Raw genomic sequence first — 14,935 nt, forward strand, 5'->3', positions numbered from 1 at the left:
TACTATTTAGGTTCTCTCTTAGATAGTTTCGTACTTTGTTATTCCGGAGTCTTTTTATAGCTTACTATACAGTTTTGGGTTTTCTCATGGCTGATGCCACATTATAAATCGTAGTTGATTATATCCTTGTACTTCGGGCTTTAGTCGCATTGGTGATCATATCACATCTTATCATCGTTTTATGTATAACATGGTATCCAACTCATAGTTTCTAAAAGCTGTATTTATTATAAAAATGAACAAAAAATATTATGCAAAACAGTAAAAATATGTAGATAAATATAAATGTAAAAAACAAATCATTAAATATAGCAGTAAAGCTCAGAGTATGCAAAGTTTTGTTCATAACAAATTAATGTTTTCTACAAGCATCCGTGCAGTATGTACTTGGTGGACATTTATTCTGGTTGCATAGAGAAACACAGTATTGGTCGGCATACGGATTACGTCTTTTAAACAGTGGAGTTGCTTTGCATGTACCAATAGCATGTCCTAAAATTGGTAGGAAGCTAAATGGGCGTCCTTGTTGAACACCGGTACCAGTACCAGAAGACTGACTGGTTCCTGACGATGCAATAGCTATATCTGCACAGCCATAAAACTGTTCTTGTGGTCCGCAGCCAATACAACATTTATGGTTGTTATCACAATTATATGAATTCCCTGTAAAATATTAGTTAAAATTTGAATTCCAATTTATCCTATTATTTTAATAAAAATGTACAACATTGTTCATGATAATTTGTTTTAAAAACCAACCAAAAACAAACCCCTGTGTAACAAATTGACCAAAGGCCTTTCTGTTTTCTCCTCTTTGGTCGTGTTGTTGTCTCTTTGACGCAATTCCCATTACTATGCTCAATTTTATTACTGCGCTTCGTAACACAGAAATATTGGAAATATACAAACCAAAAGTAAAGACTGTTGTTCGTCATTATGATCAGATGCCTATAACGGATAGGTGCATATTGTCCTTATTTGTTCGATTTAAACAGTGAGTTATTAACGATTTGAAAAAATAAAAGAAGATATGGTATGATTGGTAATGAAAAAGTCTATTCAAAGACATTTGCTAAAGTTGCATTTTCAAGGTAGTAATATTAGAGAATGTCTTACCCGTATTCCATTTCCATTGTAAAACGCACTGCTTGCATGACAACCCTTGAGGGAGTACCAAATGAACTGTATATGTACCAATTGCACCTGGTTCGTAAAACTTAGTCTGACCACTAGGTTGTTGCAGTACATATCTATCTAGACATGCTTGTGTAGCTGGTTGACGTGGATTATTTACTGGACAAAGACGGAACTCAAAGTATCCAAGATGAGTAGCAGTGACTTGGACTTTGACCTCAATTGTCTGTCCTGATTTATAGTGTCCAGTAACAATACCGTTTGCATATTTCCCTCCAGCCTCGTTATCATGCGCTTCATTCCAAGGGTCTCCACATACTCCACATTTTCCACCATTCACTGCCCATTGTGTCTAAAAATGATGAGTACGTGGTACATGTTTTACTTCGTATTTAAAATATATAGATAGCGCACATATGCAAGCATTCATTAACCTATTTATTCAAATTAACAAAAATATTTAAATGTGACATTGTCTTATTTGTTCTATACAAAAAACAACGAGCGAAATTATAAAAATACTAAATGGCATAGTAATTTTGCCTTATTGGAGGACATGCACATCTAACAACCGGGTGCCCTTCTCCTACTTCCTAAAACATACCCGTACACAATTTTCATAAAGATATCAAAAGCTTCTATTAAACTCAGTATACCTTTAAAATAGCCGAGTGCTAATGGTAAACACGGTAACGATCCAAAAAGATATCTTATATAACTCAGGTGCTACATGTATAATAGTTAAACACGATATTAAGCATTTAGTTTGTACTGCTTAATTATTTCACTCGAATTTTTTTTGGTACTTATTATTGCATACTTTTGATATATTTATCTTGATACTTACATTGAAGCCACCACAATATAATTGGTTGTCGTTGTAATTTTTAGGTGTTTTGTATCCATAACGCCACATCGTAGATCTACCGGGAGGAGAAACAAGTCTTCCGTGTCCGAACACAGATGCAATTATTGCTACCAGAACTGTTATTTGCAGCAACATAATGATATCCTGAAGAAAACCAAGCAGAAGTAATTTTTTTTTCATATTTTGTGAAAAATTTCTGTACAAGTTCACTGTTAAGATAATTAACAACTGTTGACAATGTCAATACCTTTTCTTAGGTATTCACTGGTCTACATGTCTTGCGAATAAGCAAACGTTTTCGTTTTATTATTTAGAAGTTATAATTATTACTATCAAATGTTTTAAATAAATGTATTTTTTTTTGAACAAAATAGTGTTTGAAAAAAACAAAAAGTATATATTTTTACTTACTTTTGTTAAATGCTGAATATTGCCACTTTTTTCTGTTTGTATACAATGTTCCATGTGCTTCCGTATTTATAGTACAAGACACGGATATTCAAGATAATCAGTGAAGATTAATTAGTTTACTTTAAGATAATCCATACTTTAATCTCTTCGAAACGTACGTATTTTTGAGAAAATAATTGATTGAACTTTTTTAGTGATCTGCACTTATACTTTTCGAGGTGAAAAGTATCTCGGGCCATTATAATGGCGTATGTGACGTCCCATGCTTTGTGTTAACTTGAAACCATTACGTTCATCGTATCACTGAACGTCACAAAACAAGGGATTTGCAATACCCTTCAAAAATTGAAAATAAGAAAAGGAAAACGTTAAAGAAACACTCGGTTCAATTATATCATTTTAACTTTACTTTCCACTTTATATAGATAATGTTCTAGCTCTTACTAAAGAATCAAAAATTTGGTGACTATGTTATACTCTTCCATGCCATCGAACTAGAGATAAAAGATACAACAGGCCTACATACAGTTATCATATCTTGACTTACATCTATATATTGACAATGAGGGTTGGTTGTAAAAAAAAGCTGTACGAAAAACGAGATAATTTAAGCTTCCCAATTGTGAACTTTACATTTCTATGTAGCAACATTCGAGCAGTTTCTGCATACGGAGTATATATCTCCCAATTGGTACACTATTCCTGCGCTTGTATTTCCTATCACGATTAACTTGATAGAGGTTTGTTTCTCACAAGGAAACTTTTAAACCAAGAGTTCCAAATGATAAAATTGAAATCATACCTTCCTAAATTGACATTCACATATGACCTGAAAATATGTGTTTGCATTTTAACAGTATTTTTATAAAACCGTCCGTACATTTTTAATTGTGAATTTTTTTCTTTGAGTGTAGCGAACTTTCCAGGATCACTTGTATATCGAGTATAAAACTCCTTGTTAATACAATTTACCATTTTTCGCTATTTTCGTCGTTTTTGTTTTCCCTTTCCTAAATGAACTCTTATTGCCTTTTGATGATATATTTTTTATTTAGAAATTAGTTGTTTGTCACAATTCCCTCACGAGTAGGTTACAGTAGCAACTAAGGGGTCATCATCAACAACTATTTAAGAGAACAATTCATATATGTACTCAAAAAGAAGATATATAGATTCTTACACTGCAACAAGTGTATTACGATATAACTCCACTCGAGACAGTTACATTTTATTATTTAAAGCGCGAGGCTTGCCGAGCCCTTTAAATAATAAAATGTAACTGTCGAGAGTGGAGAAATATCGTAATACACGAGTTATAGTTTCGGAATCTGTTTCTCTAATGCTTTTTATCGTTCTTTTTCAAAGATTTTCAGAAAATTGTGCTCTTTATATGCGACGTCATCAGGCAAGGTCGCCTTTTTTCATGACGTCACAATAGGGAAATTGAGAAGAAAACAAAACATTTTGACTTCATAATCAAATTCGACTAATCATTTGCCGAGAACAGATTTTTCACTAGTGAGGAGAAATATTTTTCTCACACCGGTCAGGAAATGTGAAAATAGCACAAAAATTAGAGAAAATATTTTCCCCACTTGTATTGTTTTCTTTAGAATTGACGTTTTCTTAGTGATACGATTACCGATACTTTACCATACAAATCTTAATCATATATCTGCAATAGCTCGATATCTAATAAATTCAATTTTCTGTCTAAATTGAAACATAATTTAAAACTCCTTTGATAACAATAGAAAAGAAAGACAAACGGAAAGATAAACAAAATATAAAATTACTTCGAAAGACTAAGTTATCAAACACCATAATTTATTAACCGAACAAATGATTCAATTAATGACTGATAATCGCTTGTTTCATATTGTCTAAAAGAAAGGGAACTAGATTGTTTCTTGTGATCTGACCAGGATTAGGAAGTAAAATATGTACAAATCGCAAACAAGATAATAACAATTATCTCCTAATGATTTCTTCGCTCGTAGTCATAAAGTTGTGTTTAAAACATGTCTGGATATGAAGAAATGAGGAAGTAATGTCCGACTTCTCGTTGAAATTTGAGACCAGAGAATTTTGAGACCTTCTTTATTTTACTTTTCTGCTCTAAATCGTTATAAATAAACTCACCATAGATACCAGGCGTCACGGTCATAAAGCAAGATGTTTGTACTCAGACTCGAATATCAACCAATCAAATTGCTGGATTTCATGTTTCGAGCATGATTTTTGTGCGCAGAGTAATGAGCAAAGTTCTATGCCCTCAAGGCTAGGATTACATTTTGTATCTACGCAAGACGCGCGTTTCGTCTACAAAAGACTCATCCGGTAACAAAATTGTTCAGCGTAAATTGGCATGAATATCTTCTATTGCAATAGCATGATGCATTTGTTCGAAGAGGATAGTTATTCGGCAAAATAATGATTCTTACTACCAGTCTTTCCTTTAAAACCCACCAGTGCTCTGCCAAATGAAGAAAATATCCAATGACTAGATGTTAACCGACAGTCAAACAAAAAGCACCGAATTGACCTTATAGAATATCAACACACAACAAACATTATCACCAGATAAAAAAACCTTTCACTTATCAATAATAACATCAGGTGTAAGATGAACGCTCTGACCTTCAGATCAATGAGTAATGCATGCAGACAATAAATCATCTGGGAAACAACGGAACTATGTTGCTTTGTGGATGATGCTAACAGGATTTGGAAGTACTTGTAACAATTCATCTTTATCTAAGAGTATACAAACTTTACTCTGAATCATTCAAAATTTGCACCAAGACAAGTTCACCTTGTACCTAGATAAATCTCTCAATACATCCAATATACATTATTTTAAGTAGTGCAAAGGCCTATAGGCGTATTCAGTGCGGGGGCTGGTCGAGGAAAAAAATGGTTTATTATATAGGGAATCATCCACTGAAATGATGTTCCATGTATGAAAAAATTATACGAATAACCTCGTTTCATCGACTATTTTATTTTTCAACATTTATTGATATATAAGCTGAATGTTTATGTTTATTGTCAACAAAGTGCAACATGATAGGTGCAGCATAACTGTTCAGAACATTATCAATCCAATTTTTAATTAACATTTTGTTTTACAGGTTGCTTTTTCATATGAAATGTTGACAAAAACCACTTCATACCAATTATATGCTGTGTTTCCTGACTAAAAGGTTATAAAAATAAGTCAAATCATATGTTGAAATCAAAAGTAATAAAAAGTAGAGGTCAATAGGGCTTACTCTGCGTTATTATAATATCAGGCCTGTTACGTCCAGACATTGATCAATGTGTTATTTTATAAACATATCGTCCTAAATATGAATGAGATAATTGCAATTGGACATTAAATAAGCAGCAGCATTTAAATTAATTTACCTCTTATTTCTCTTGTTGGGGCACCCAAAGCAGCGGAAGTATTTATTTCCCTGAACTAACATCCTTAGAGTATTCCCTCTCACATCATAAGTCAGAAAAAATATTTTACTGAAGAATATTAAATCATTTTATTGTTTAACCTTAGTAGTATTTAGCCAATCCTGTTTCATGTCTTTTTAGGGCACACAGCTCCTTACGTGTTCAAGTATATAGTATACATAAAAGCAACAGTGGTATACCGCTGTTCAAAACTCAAAAAACAAAATCGGGGTAACAAACTAAAATCGAGGGAAACGTATTAAATATAAGAGAAGAACAACGACAGAACACTAAAATGTAACACACACAGAAACGGACCAAGTATTAGACAAAATCCCACGAGAATAACAAATATAACAACAAAACCAAATACATGAATTTGGGATAGACAAGTACCGTGACACGTCTTATCGCAATGCAAATCTACATTCAAAAATAAGAGAAAACAAACGACGCAACGTTGAAATGTAACACACACAGAAACGAACAATTATATAACAATGGCCATATTCCTGACTTGGTACAGGACATTTTTAAAGAAAAAATGGTGGGTTGAAGCTTGTTTTGTGGTATGCCAAACCTCGCACTTTAATGGCAATGTTAAATATAACATTGAAATGACAACATAATTACAGGAGTACAATACAAATAAATAGGAGAACGTATAAGACAAAGAAACACATGATTAATAGATAACAAAAAGTATCAAGTTTAAAATTCAATACGCCAAAAACGCGTCTAGTCCACACAAGACTCACCAGTGACGCCCCAGATATAAAAGATTGAAAATGAAGAAAAGTACAAATGCAATTGCACAGCACTGAAGATCAAAAGATGAAAAAGGTTGTGTCAAATACGGCTATTTTTTTATGCTTGGGATAAGAACATCCTTATTATACAGAACAGCCTTGCCTTTCACATGTTTGAGTTCGAGTGATCCCGATGAAAGGAAAACCACCAATGCAGCTGTAACGCCACGAATATACAAATTGTTTTACATTTTCTAGCACTTAACATGTAAATACAGCTGCAATATGACTGCTAGTTTCAGACGGTATAATCGACTAGGAAGTCAATGCTTTACAAATATGATTGATAAAATTTGTATTTTTTATCCTTCCTTTTTGAGTTGAGTATCTTTCCTCATTCAAAGTTTAACACATATTGATTTTGGTTACCTGTTCATGTCCCTTTTTGACACATCGCTTCTAAAGTATTCAAGAACCTATAAATCTGTATACATTTTTATGTAAATGGCATTAACATTTTATAATTTTGAGCGTTTGGATGAAGGTTTATCAAGAAAGCTCTTCGGATTAACTAAATTTATAAAGTATTGTTTTCATTTTATTTAATCAGGATGATGATATACTTTCATTTCACATATATGATTCGATGTTTAACACAACTGTTTTAGTTTTTCAAAAGGAGTGCCAGTTTGTTTGGGTAAACATCAGTTTACAACATAGACCTGTTATATCAACTGAAAATTCAGAGATAAACTGCTGTACCCCTATTTTTGATATTTTCACCTATTATGTTTTGTTAGCGTATCGTTGTCAATATAGAGGAATTTGAGGCGACTGCCATACAAGTGAGAGGTTTATATAGCTATAAAACCAGGTTCATTCCTCTATTTTCTAGGTAAGAAAATGCCTGTACCAAGTTAGGAATATGACAGTTGTTCAAACCGAGTCAGTTACCGTATTGACAACACTACATTTTTTTCTTCTAGAAAGACATTTATATTGTATGCTCGAAATAAACATTTTGAAAATACATAATTATATGAAGTATTACAATGACCTATTGAAATCGAAAAGCTAAAACATGCATCTGTTCAATTTTGCGTTAGAAAGTTGAATGAATATACATTTTAAATATTATCAGTCAGTTATCACTCAATGAACCTTGTTTTACAATTCTTCTTCCACTTATATCATTTGATGTTATGACCATATTTGTAAATCTTATTTACAATTTAAATGTTACGATAAGACACTGAATGGTTGGAAAATCAAACAACACATTGCAATTTTCATGTGAAATTGATAAAGATAAAATAATGTAAATAATAAAACAAACAATAAAAACAATGGAAGTTGTATGAACCATGTTAGTTTTCTTTTTGTATTCAAAGCCTTTTGCGTATTTTCGCAATCATAATACAATGAAATGAAGGCGAACCAACGTCATACACCTGATGGTCAACGACAGGGACTACCCTTTTACACCATTGTGGGATTAACAGATGTTTAGGTCACTTATCAATATTCAACGCAGTTTTACATTTTAAATACGTATGTTGCGAAGAGATTACAGAATGTGTTATCTTATAGTAAACTTATTAATCCGCGTGTATTCACTGATATATCCGTCCCTTTTCCTATAAATATGGAAGCACATGTAAGATTGTATACAAACAAAAGCACGTGGAGAACTAGGTAAGCAATAATAAGTTGGTTTGCCTCTTAGCTTTATATATTACAATATAACATGTATTGTCATACTACAAGATCAAAAACTATATATTATGTAAATCATTTTTGTTCTATATGTACGCATTTTTCGCAAAACGATGATATAAAGAAACTGGCATCTACGAATTAATCAAATTTATTTGTGTAATTTAGTTGACAAAATATTTATGTGAACAACACATTATTAATAATATTTTATATACAGGTTAAGTATGCTTCGTATAGCTGCAACTTTCACTCAATCTTTGATCTTCAAAATTAGCTGATATCTTTCCCAGTATTGATGTAGACGAGGAAACATAGAGCCCGTAATGTTGTAATATTGACACATGTATAATCTTAAGGCCGTCCCATTATTGCATGACACACATGATTTTTTTTCATCATTGTTCTAATTAGGGCCAACATTGGCTCAAGGTTCAATCCTCATTTTATCATTTTGCTCCACATAATTAGCTCCGGCCTCCTTTGAGCAATGCATTTATTCCGGGTTCTAACAATAAGGTTTTGGGCTACAGATATTGCGATGATGCTTTGAGCTCCTAGGCAACCATGTAACTAGTGCCTTGCCAATAATATAATTATCTTGTATTGATTGCTTACTTGTTGTTAAAACAACTAAAACTTGATATATTTATTTCTATAATGAATATGTAAGCACTTTTATTTATCATTTGTACTTTACAGGAAAAGAATATGTTGACACAGATTTATACAGTATGCACATTTGTTGCTGTCGTCAACGGCCACGGCAGACTTATCTCCCCTCCTGGAAGATCCACAATGTGGCGCTATGGATACAACACACCTAAAAATTACAACGATAACCAGATGTCTTGTGGAGGGTTTTATGTAAGTTGTTATAGATATCAAACTATTTTTTAACTAGAAATTAACAAATATTTTAACAAAGAATTTATAAAGTTTATTGCTACAATATATATAAAAGAAAGGTATTCCCTTTTCAATTATAATAAGAAAAATGTGCATCATTGATAAACTAGTATTATAATAGCTTCTGTATAATGTTTATCATCCTTGTCCTTATACCATGCATTTAATATAACAGTATTTCTTTCTTTCAGAAACAATGGACACTAAATGGAGGAAAATGTGGCGTATGTGGTGACCCTTGGAACGAGGCTCATGACAACGAGGCTGGAAGAAAATATGCAACAGGCACCATTGTTAGTCAATATAACACAGGACAAAATATTCAGGTTAAAGTTCAAATCACTGCTACCCATCGTGGATATTTTGAGTTCCGTCTTTGCCCGGTTAACAATCCACGTCAGCCAGCCACTCAAGCCTGTCTAGATAGAAATGTACTAAAGCAATCAAATGGACAGTCCAAATTCTATGAACCAGGAGCAATCGGAACATATACAGTTGATCTTATTCTACCGCAAGGTTTAACCTGTACGCAATGTGTATTACAGTGGAAATGGAATACTGGTAAGATAATCTGATTGAATTTGTGCACAGTTGTCTGATACATATACATTCACTTTTTAATTTGATAATCACTATGTTACACTCAAAATTGAGAATGTATGTCATTTAAAGTTTTAACAATATTTTGATATATAAGGTCACATATTCATTAACGCAAAAAGACAGGCTTGAACTCACATGTCTTACAGGTTTTGCCAAATTTTAGTAATTATCTATCTCTTTAATATATATGAAGAACAACGTCAATCGATATAAAATGCTATTGGAGCCCATTTTAACGACTCAATTAAAGCATTAGGTATTTATTTGCCTTTTAATAACGTTATATTTATATATAAGCTTGTATGTGAAACACAAATATCTTTGTCTTAATAATCCACAGCTGGTACATATATATCGATGAAGAGAGAATGTTTGCCTTTGTATTATGATATTTTGTTTCTGCAAATTCGGGCTTTTGGGTTTTATTACTATTTTTAAGTATGCAACAATACTTATCAGAAAATATGTAGAATCATTAATAACACACAGAACTAATTAGTTACGTTATGCTATCAATTACAATTATCTGGCATACTCAATTTTATTTTATAATGTGTTCAGAACAATAGGATATGAAAATTGTTGTAATACTTTAACAAGTATTTATTTTCTTTTTGCAGGGAATTCATATAACTGTGATAACAATCATAAATGTTGTATTGGTTGTGGACCACAAGAACAGTTTTATGGGTGTGCAGATATAGCTATTTCATCGTCTGGGACAAGTCAGTTTTTAAATACTGGTGTTCACCAAGGACGCCCAGTGGGGTTTTTACCCATTTCAGGACAAAACGTTGGAACATGCCAGGCAACCCCACTGTTCAAAAGTCGTTATAGATATGCCGATCAATATTGTGTATCTCAATGCAAACAGAACAAATGTCCACCACGCATATACTGCACCGATGCTTGTAGATCTCACTAAAATCTCTTTTTGCAAAATCTATACTCATTTTACTCGAATGTTATTTGATACAAACTATTTTTTTTATAATTGTATCTATTTCTATACATATATTTATTTATTGTTATTGCATAATTATTGTTTGTGGTTTTGTTTTATATTAAAATCATTATTTTATAAACGCATCGTCTTTTTATATACTTTTTGCATACATATTGCTATTTACTAGTAAGTACATTGTATTGTCATCCATGAGAGTGGTGAGATAAGAGAGACACAACTACAGTTCAATTCATATATTAACAACACATGTATTTTACATTTAAATGTAAGTGTGTCAGAAATCGTATCTGATATTCTTACTCAGTCATAATAACCTTCCGTCATTACAGAACTGAACATAGAAATAACACGACGGGTGCTGTAAGCTGTTCAGGAAATGCTTACCCTTCCTGAGCACCTGAACTCACTCCCGGTTTTTAGATCGTGTTGTTTCTGATTTATTATTTATAAGTGTTGACGTAAATGTCCCTTGGCTTTGTGAGCCCTTGTTTACTTCTTGGTTTTGATTGTTATTGTCTAACTACCGATTTCGTCAGATAGAATACGAAAAAAATAATCCAAATTTACAAAACCTTTTCGTGATGACTTTTTTTGTCATGACGAAATATACATTGAAACCATAAGATATAACAATGAAAGCAATGTTTTGTCCTCTAGGATATACGACAAATATATTTGTTTATGTAATAACATAAGGGATCATATAGATAAAAGTATAATATTCATCTACATATATAAACAACAACTGTAAATTCGTGCAACGTTTATTCAAAATATTGATAGAACATATCCTATAATTTATATGAGACGTCACTTTGGAAATTGCATTGACTATGTCTACCAGGGCTGTGATTTTGTAATGTATTGGTTTTTTATTCCATAGCTAGTCACCACTTCAGTTAAATCATGTATATCTACTATATAATCAATTTTTAAAATTTACTGTTTGCAAAACTATGTCTTATTCTTGATAATAATGATTTTTTTGTCCCAGGCGGATAACCCTGGCCTTACAACGTTTTGGAACTTTTGGTCCTCGACGATCCGTAACTTGGTAGTTGTTTTTTTTTACATCTGAGCATAGTTTTGGCGTCTGGCGTATAAAAATATTTTTAACCTGTTACCTTTGGATGGCTATTATTCGTTGTTTCTCTGTCCTATATTTTCTCCCATTTCTCTGTTTATGTATTGTTACCCTGTCGTGTAATGGTGTCATGTTAATGTTGAAATTAAGACTGCCATTAAAGCGGGAGGTTTGGCATGCCACAAAATCAGGTTCCACCCACCATTTTTTCATAAAATGCCTTGTACCAAGTCAGAAAAATGGCCATTGTTACATTATAGTTCGTTTCTCTCTGTGTTACGTTTCGGTGTTGTGTCTCTGTTGTGTCGTAGTTCTCTTATATTTGATACGTTTCCCTCAGTTTTAGTTTGTAACCCGGATTTTTTTCCCCTATCGATTTATGAATTTTGAACAACGGTATACTACTGTTCCTTTATCTATAATAACATAGTAAATGGATTAAAATATGTCTGACTGATTTAAATATCGAATAAGGAAATTTGGATTAAATCAGTTATAAAGTACTAATTTAAAGTGTATCCAAATGTTTTTATTAAGACATCACCCATTATGCGAATATATACATAAGTGAAAGTTTACAATAACACGAAATCACAACGATGGCCACCGTAAAACTAATTAGTAAGGATTGCAATCATTTGACCCTTTTACTGAAGTACACATAGTGGTTGTATGCATGAGGGTAGCGTATTTTGATTAATAAACTTCATGCTGAAAAATGGAAAGTTCATAAACTTGTATCAAAAAGAGCCATGGCCAATTTGTCGGCGATTTGTTTCATTCGATTAGATAGGTAAATCATGCTTTAAATAGCCCGATAGATGTTAAATATAGTACATGATAATACGTCACGTCATCTATTTTCATACCTTGAACAGGTATTCCTACATAAACAAGGCCAAGACTATTGATTTTTTAATATTGATTTTATTTTATTATTAACATCCTTTATGCAAGGTGCCATACCACGTAACATGCCAAGGAGCCAAATAACACGGAACAAATTCAAATCTTGATTGTCTCATTCTAAATATATGTATATCTGTACTTTTCCTGGTCTTTTAAGGTGTTATCGTCTATAAGATAAGATACTACATGTTTATATTTTAACCCGAGAACATCTTTAATACCGTCAGTAAGTCATAGATCACCCTGTGTTACTGACACATGTTATATTGCCTTTTCTGTCATTTTAACAAATCGGACCTTCGTTGTGATACAGATACAACAGCTTCTTGATGTTTTACCTACAATCACGATTTGTAGTGTAATTGATTGTTCTGTTGTGTTGTTTTATTTTCTGATGACTGAAGTACCTGTGTAGGGACGGTGGTAAACATTTCAGAACTAGTATCTAAACAGTTTGTGAATTGGCGACAAAGTTGTTGTTGACTGCATTTGTTACATATGATACCATGTTCAAAAAAGGTTTCGAAAAATAGTTTGTGTTGTTTTGAAACTTGTATACAATGGCCTTATTGTAAGTTGTGTGTATATAACCCCCGCAACATGTAGGTTTCATTGCTATAGAATTAATTCTCGTGTTATTGGTTATCAGTTTGACGGCAGTTGGTCCTTGGATATATGTAATAAATGTAACCACATTAATAGAAAGTAAGTCAAGAGTATGGATAGTCTAGGAATGCACACAATAAGCAATACATTTTTTTTCTTTGATACATGTAAAATGATAAACTAGTAAACTATATAGTCAAAATGAACCAGAATGACTCTATGAATTAAGCAAACATCCGAAAAAATATGATAGAAATATTAAAATTTAATATAACAATACAAAAAATGCAAATATTCTGAGCGAGATTCGAACCCTTTCTTTAAAACCATCATTTATTAGTAGTTCTGTGCTCTACTAATGGAGCTACGGCTTATACATATCTCTCTTATTAAGAATCTATATCGGTACAATTTATCGATGTTACATTTTTTTCTTTAAAAAGTAGTTTTTTATGTAATAAGGACACTCTAAACCAATTTCATTTTTGAGGGAACAAGTTGTATGAATAACAACAGTCATAAAAAGTATAACTTTTTTTTGGTTTGAAATGTCCTTCTTAGGGGATTCCATGTTTTTCTCACCTAAAAACACCTGAAAATCCGCATATTGGACTTTCATCCTTTTTTAGGGTCAAATTAACTTTTGATCACACATGTCATAATATATGTAAATCTAGATATTGATCAAAAAGCATTTTTAATTTTTGTTTTTATAGTAAATTTTATTCTTTCGGCACTTTTTGAAATTGGCCCTTCTGTGAAAAAAATCATCGATAAATTGGCCCTACCTCTTTAAGTTTTATTAGATTTTCGTTTGAAATCGTAAATCTGTGTCCATTACGAGGAAAACATCAAGATTCTAGTTTCGGTAATATTTGTAATGTCAAGTTCACGGGGATATATGAGATGCAATCATTTAACTAAAGCGTGCACTTACTATTCCCCATGCGTCATACACGATATTAAGCTCCAACAATTTAAAAACAACTAATTTCAATTTTAACCAAACTTTTCAAATGATTACAAAATTAGCATATTCTATAGAGTATATAGTAAACTTATTTCACAAACCTACAATTCAACTGTACAGCTGAAACTTATCTCCGCTTAAACAAAGTGTACTCTCATTAAAATGTAGCTACGGACAAACCACTGTGTAGTGAACAAATAAAACGTAATAAAAGTTTATTTTTAATTTTTATCATTTTTAAATAAAAATCGCACAAACGCTTGTCGATACGATATTACTTCAAACAAATAAATTAATCAGACAAAATTTGGTTTTAAGTTAATATTTTTATCCGTCTCGATAGATGGTGTTCAGCTATATAGTTGTCATAATTAAATGTTAAAACCAAAATAGTCTAAATTGATAATAAAAAGAACAATAGTAGTCAAATTCACGTCCTTGTATAATCTATTTTTAGCGTATTGAATTATAAAGGCAGCAATATTCTTAAAAGTTTAAAGTTAATACATGGTCGGAGTAACAAACAGTTTGTGTAAAAAATATTAAAAAGGTGATCAGT

The 14,935-nt window shown here is 32.0% G+C and overlaps 2 protein-coding genes across 3 annotated transcripts; one reads left to right on the forward strand and one right to left on the reverse strand.

Moving 5' to 3' along the window:
- Positions 1-352: 352 nt before the first annotated feature.
- On the reverse strand, positions 353-2,516 carry LOC134684322 (uncharacterized). The gene is made up of 4 exons (XM_063543610.1): positions 2,414-2,516; positions 1,982-2,146; positions 1,117-1,486; positions 353-663 (listed from the first exon to the last, which is right to left on the reverse strand). The coding sequence occupies exons 1-4, from the start codon at positions 2,465-2,467 to the stop codon at positions 353-355; spliced, it is 900 nt and encodes a 299-aa protein (XP_063399680.1). The 5' UTR covers positions 2,468-2,516.
- LOC134683622 (uncharacterized) lies at positions 2,026-10,789 on the forward strand. 2 transcript variants are annotated; one of them, XM_063542933.1, is made up of 4 exons: positions 2,026-2,166; positions 9,031-9,195; positions 9,429-9,798; positions 10,461-10,789. In XM_063542933.1, the coding sequence occupies exons 2-4, from the start codon at positions 9,040-9,042 to the stop codon at positions 10,763-10,765; spliced, it is 831 nt and encodes a 276-aa protein (XP_063399003.1). In that variant the 5' UTR covers positions 2,026-2,166; positions 9,031-9,039; the 3' UTR covers positions 10,766-10,789. The 2 variants fall into 2 exon arrangements, with proteins under 2 accessions (XP_063399003.1, XP_063399002.1); XM_063542932.1 differs by lacking the exon at positions 2,026-2,166 and adding an exon at positions 8,080-8,307.
- Positions 10,790-14,935: the final 4,146 nt, after the last annotated feature.

Source organism: Mytilus trossulus, chromosome 9 (genome assembly GCF_036588685.1).
Source record: "Mytilus trossulus isolate FHL-02 chromosome 9, PNRI_Mtr1.1.1.hap1, whole genome shotgun sequence".
Classification (NCBI taxonomy): Eukaryota; Metazoa; Mollusca; class Bivalvia; order Mytilida; family Mytilidae; genus Mytilus; species Mytilus trossulus.

What these genes read in the sequence shown, in the direction of transcription:
- LOC134684322 (XM_063543610.1), bottom strand. Translation starts at nt 2,467, where the DNA reads ATGGAACATTGTATACAAACAGAAAAAAGTGGCAATATTCAGCATTTA. An exon ending in TATATTGTGGTGGCTTCAAT is followed by an intron (nt 1,487 to 1,981) that starts GTAAGTATCAAG and finishes CATCATTTTTAG; the next exon opens with ACACAATGGGCAGTGAATGG. An exon ending in ACAATGGAAATGGAATACGG is followed by an intron (nt 664 to 1,116) that starts GTAAGACATTCT and finishes AATATTTTACAG; the next exon opens with GGAATTCATATAATTGTGAT.
- LOC134683622 (XM_063542933.1), top strand. Translation starts at nt 9,040, where the DNA reads ATGTTGACACAGATTTATACAGTATGCACATTTGTTGCTGTCGTCAAC. An exon ending in TGTCTTGTGGAGGGTTTTAT is followed by an intron (nt 9,196 to 9,428) that starts GTAAGTTGTTAT and finishes TCTTTCTTTCAG; the next exon opens with AAACAATGGACACTAAATGG. An exon ending in ACAGTGGAAATGGAATACTG is followed by an intron (nt 9,799 to 10,460) that starts GTAAGATAATCT and finishes TTCTTTTTGCAG; the next exon opens with GGAATTCATATAACTGTGAT.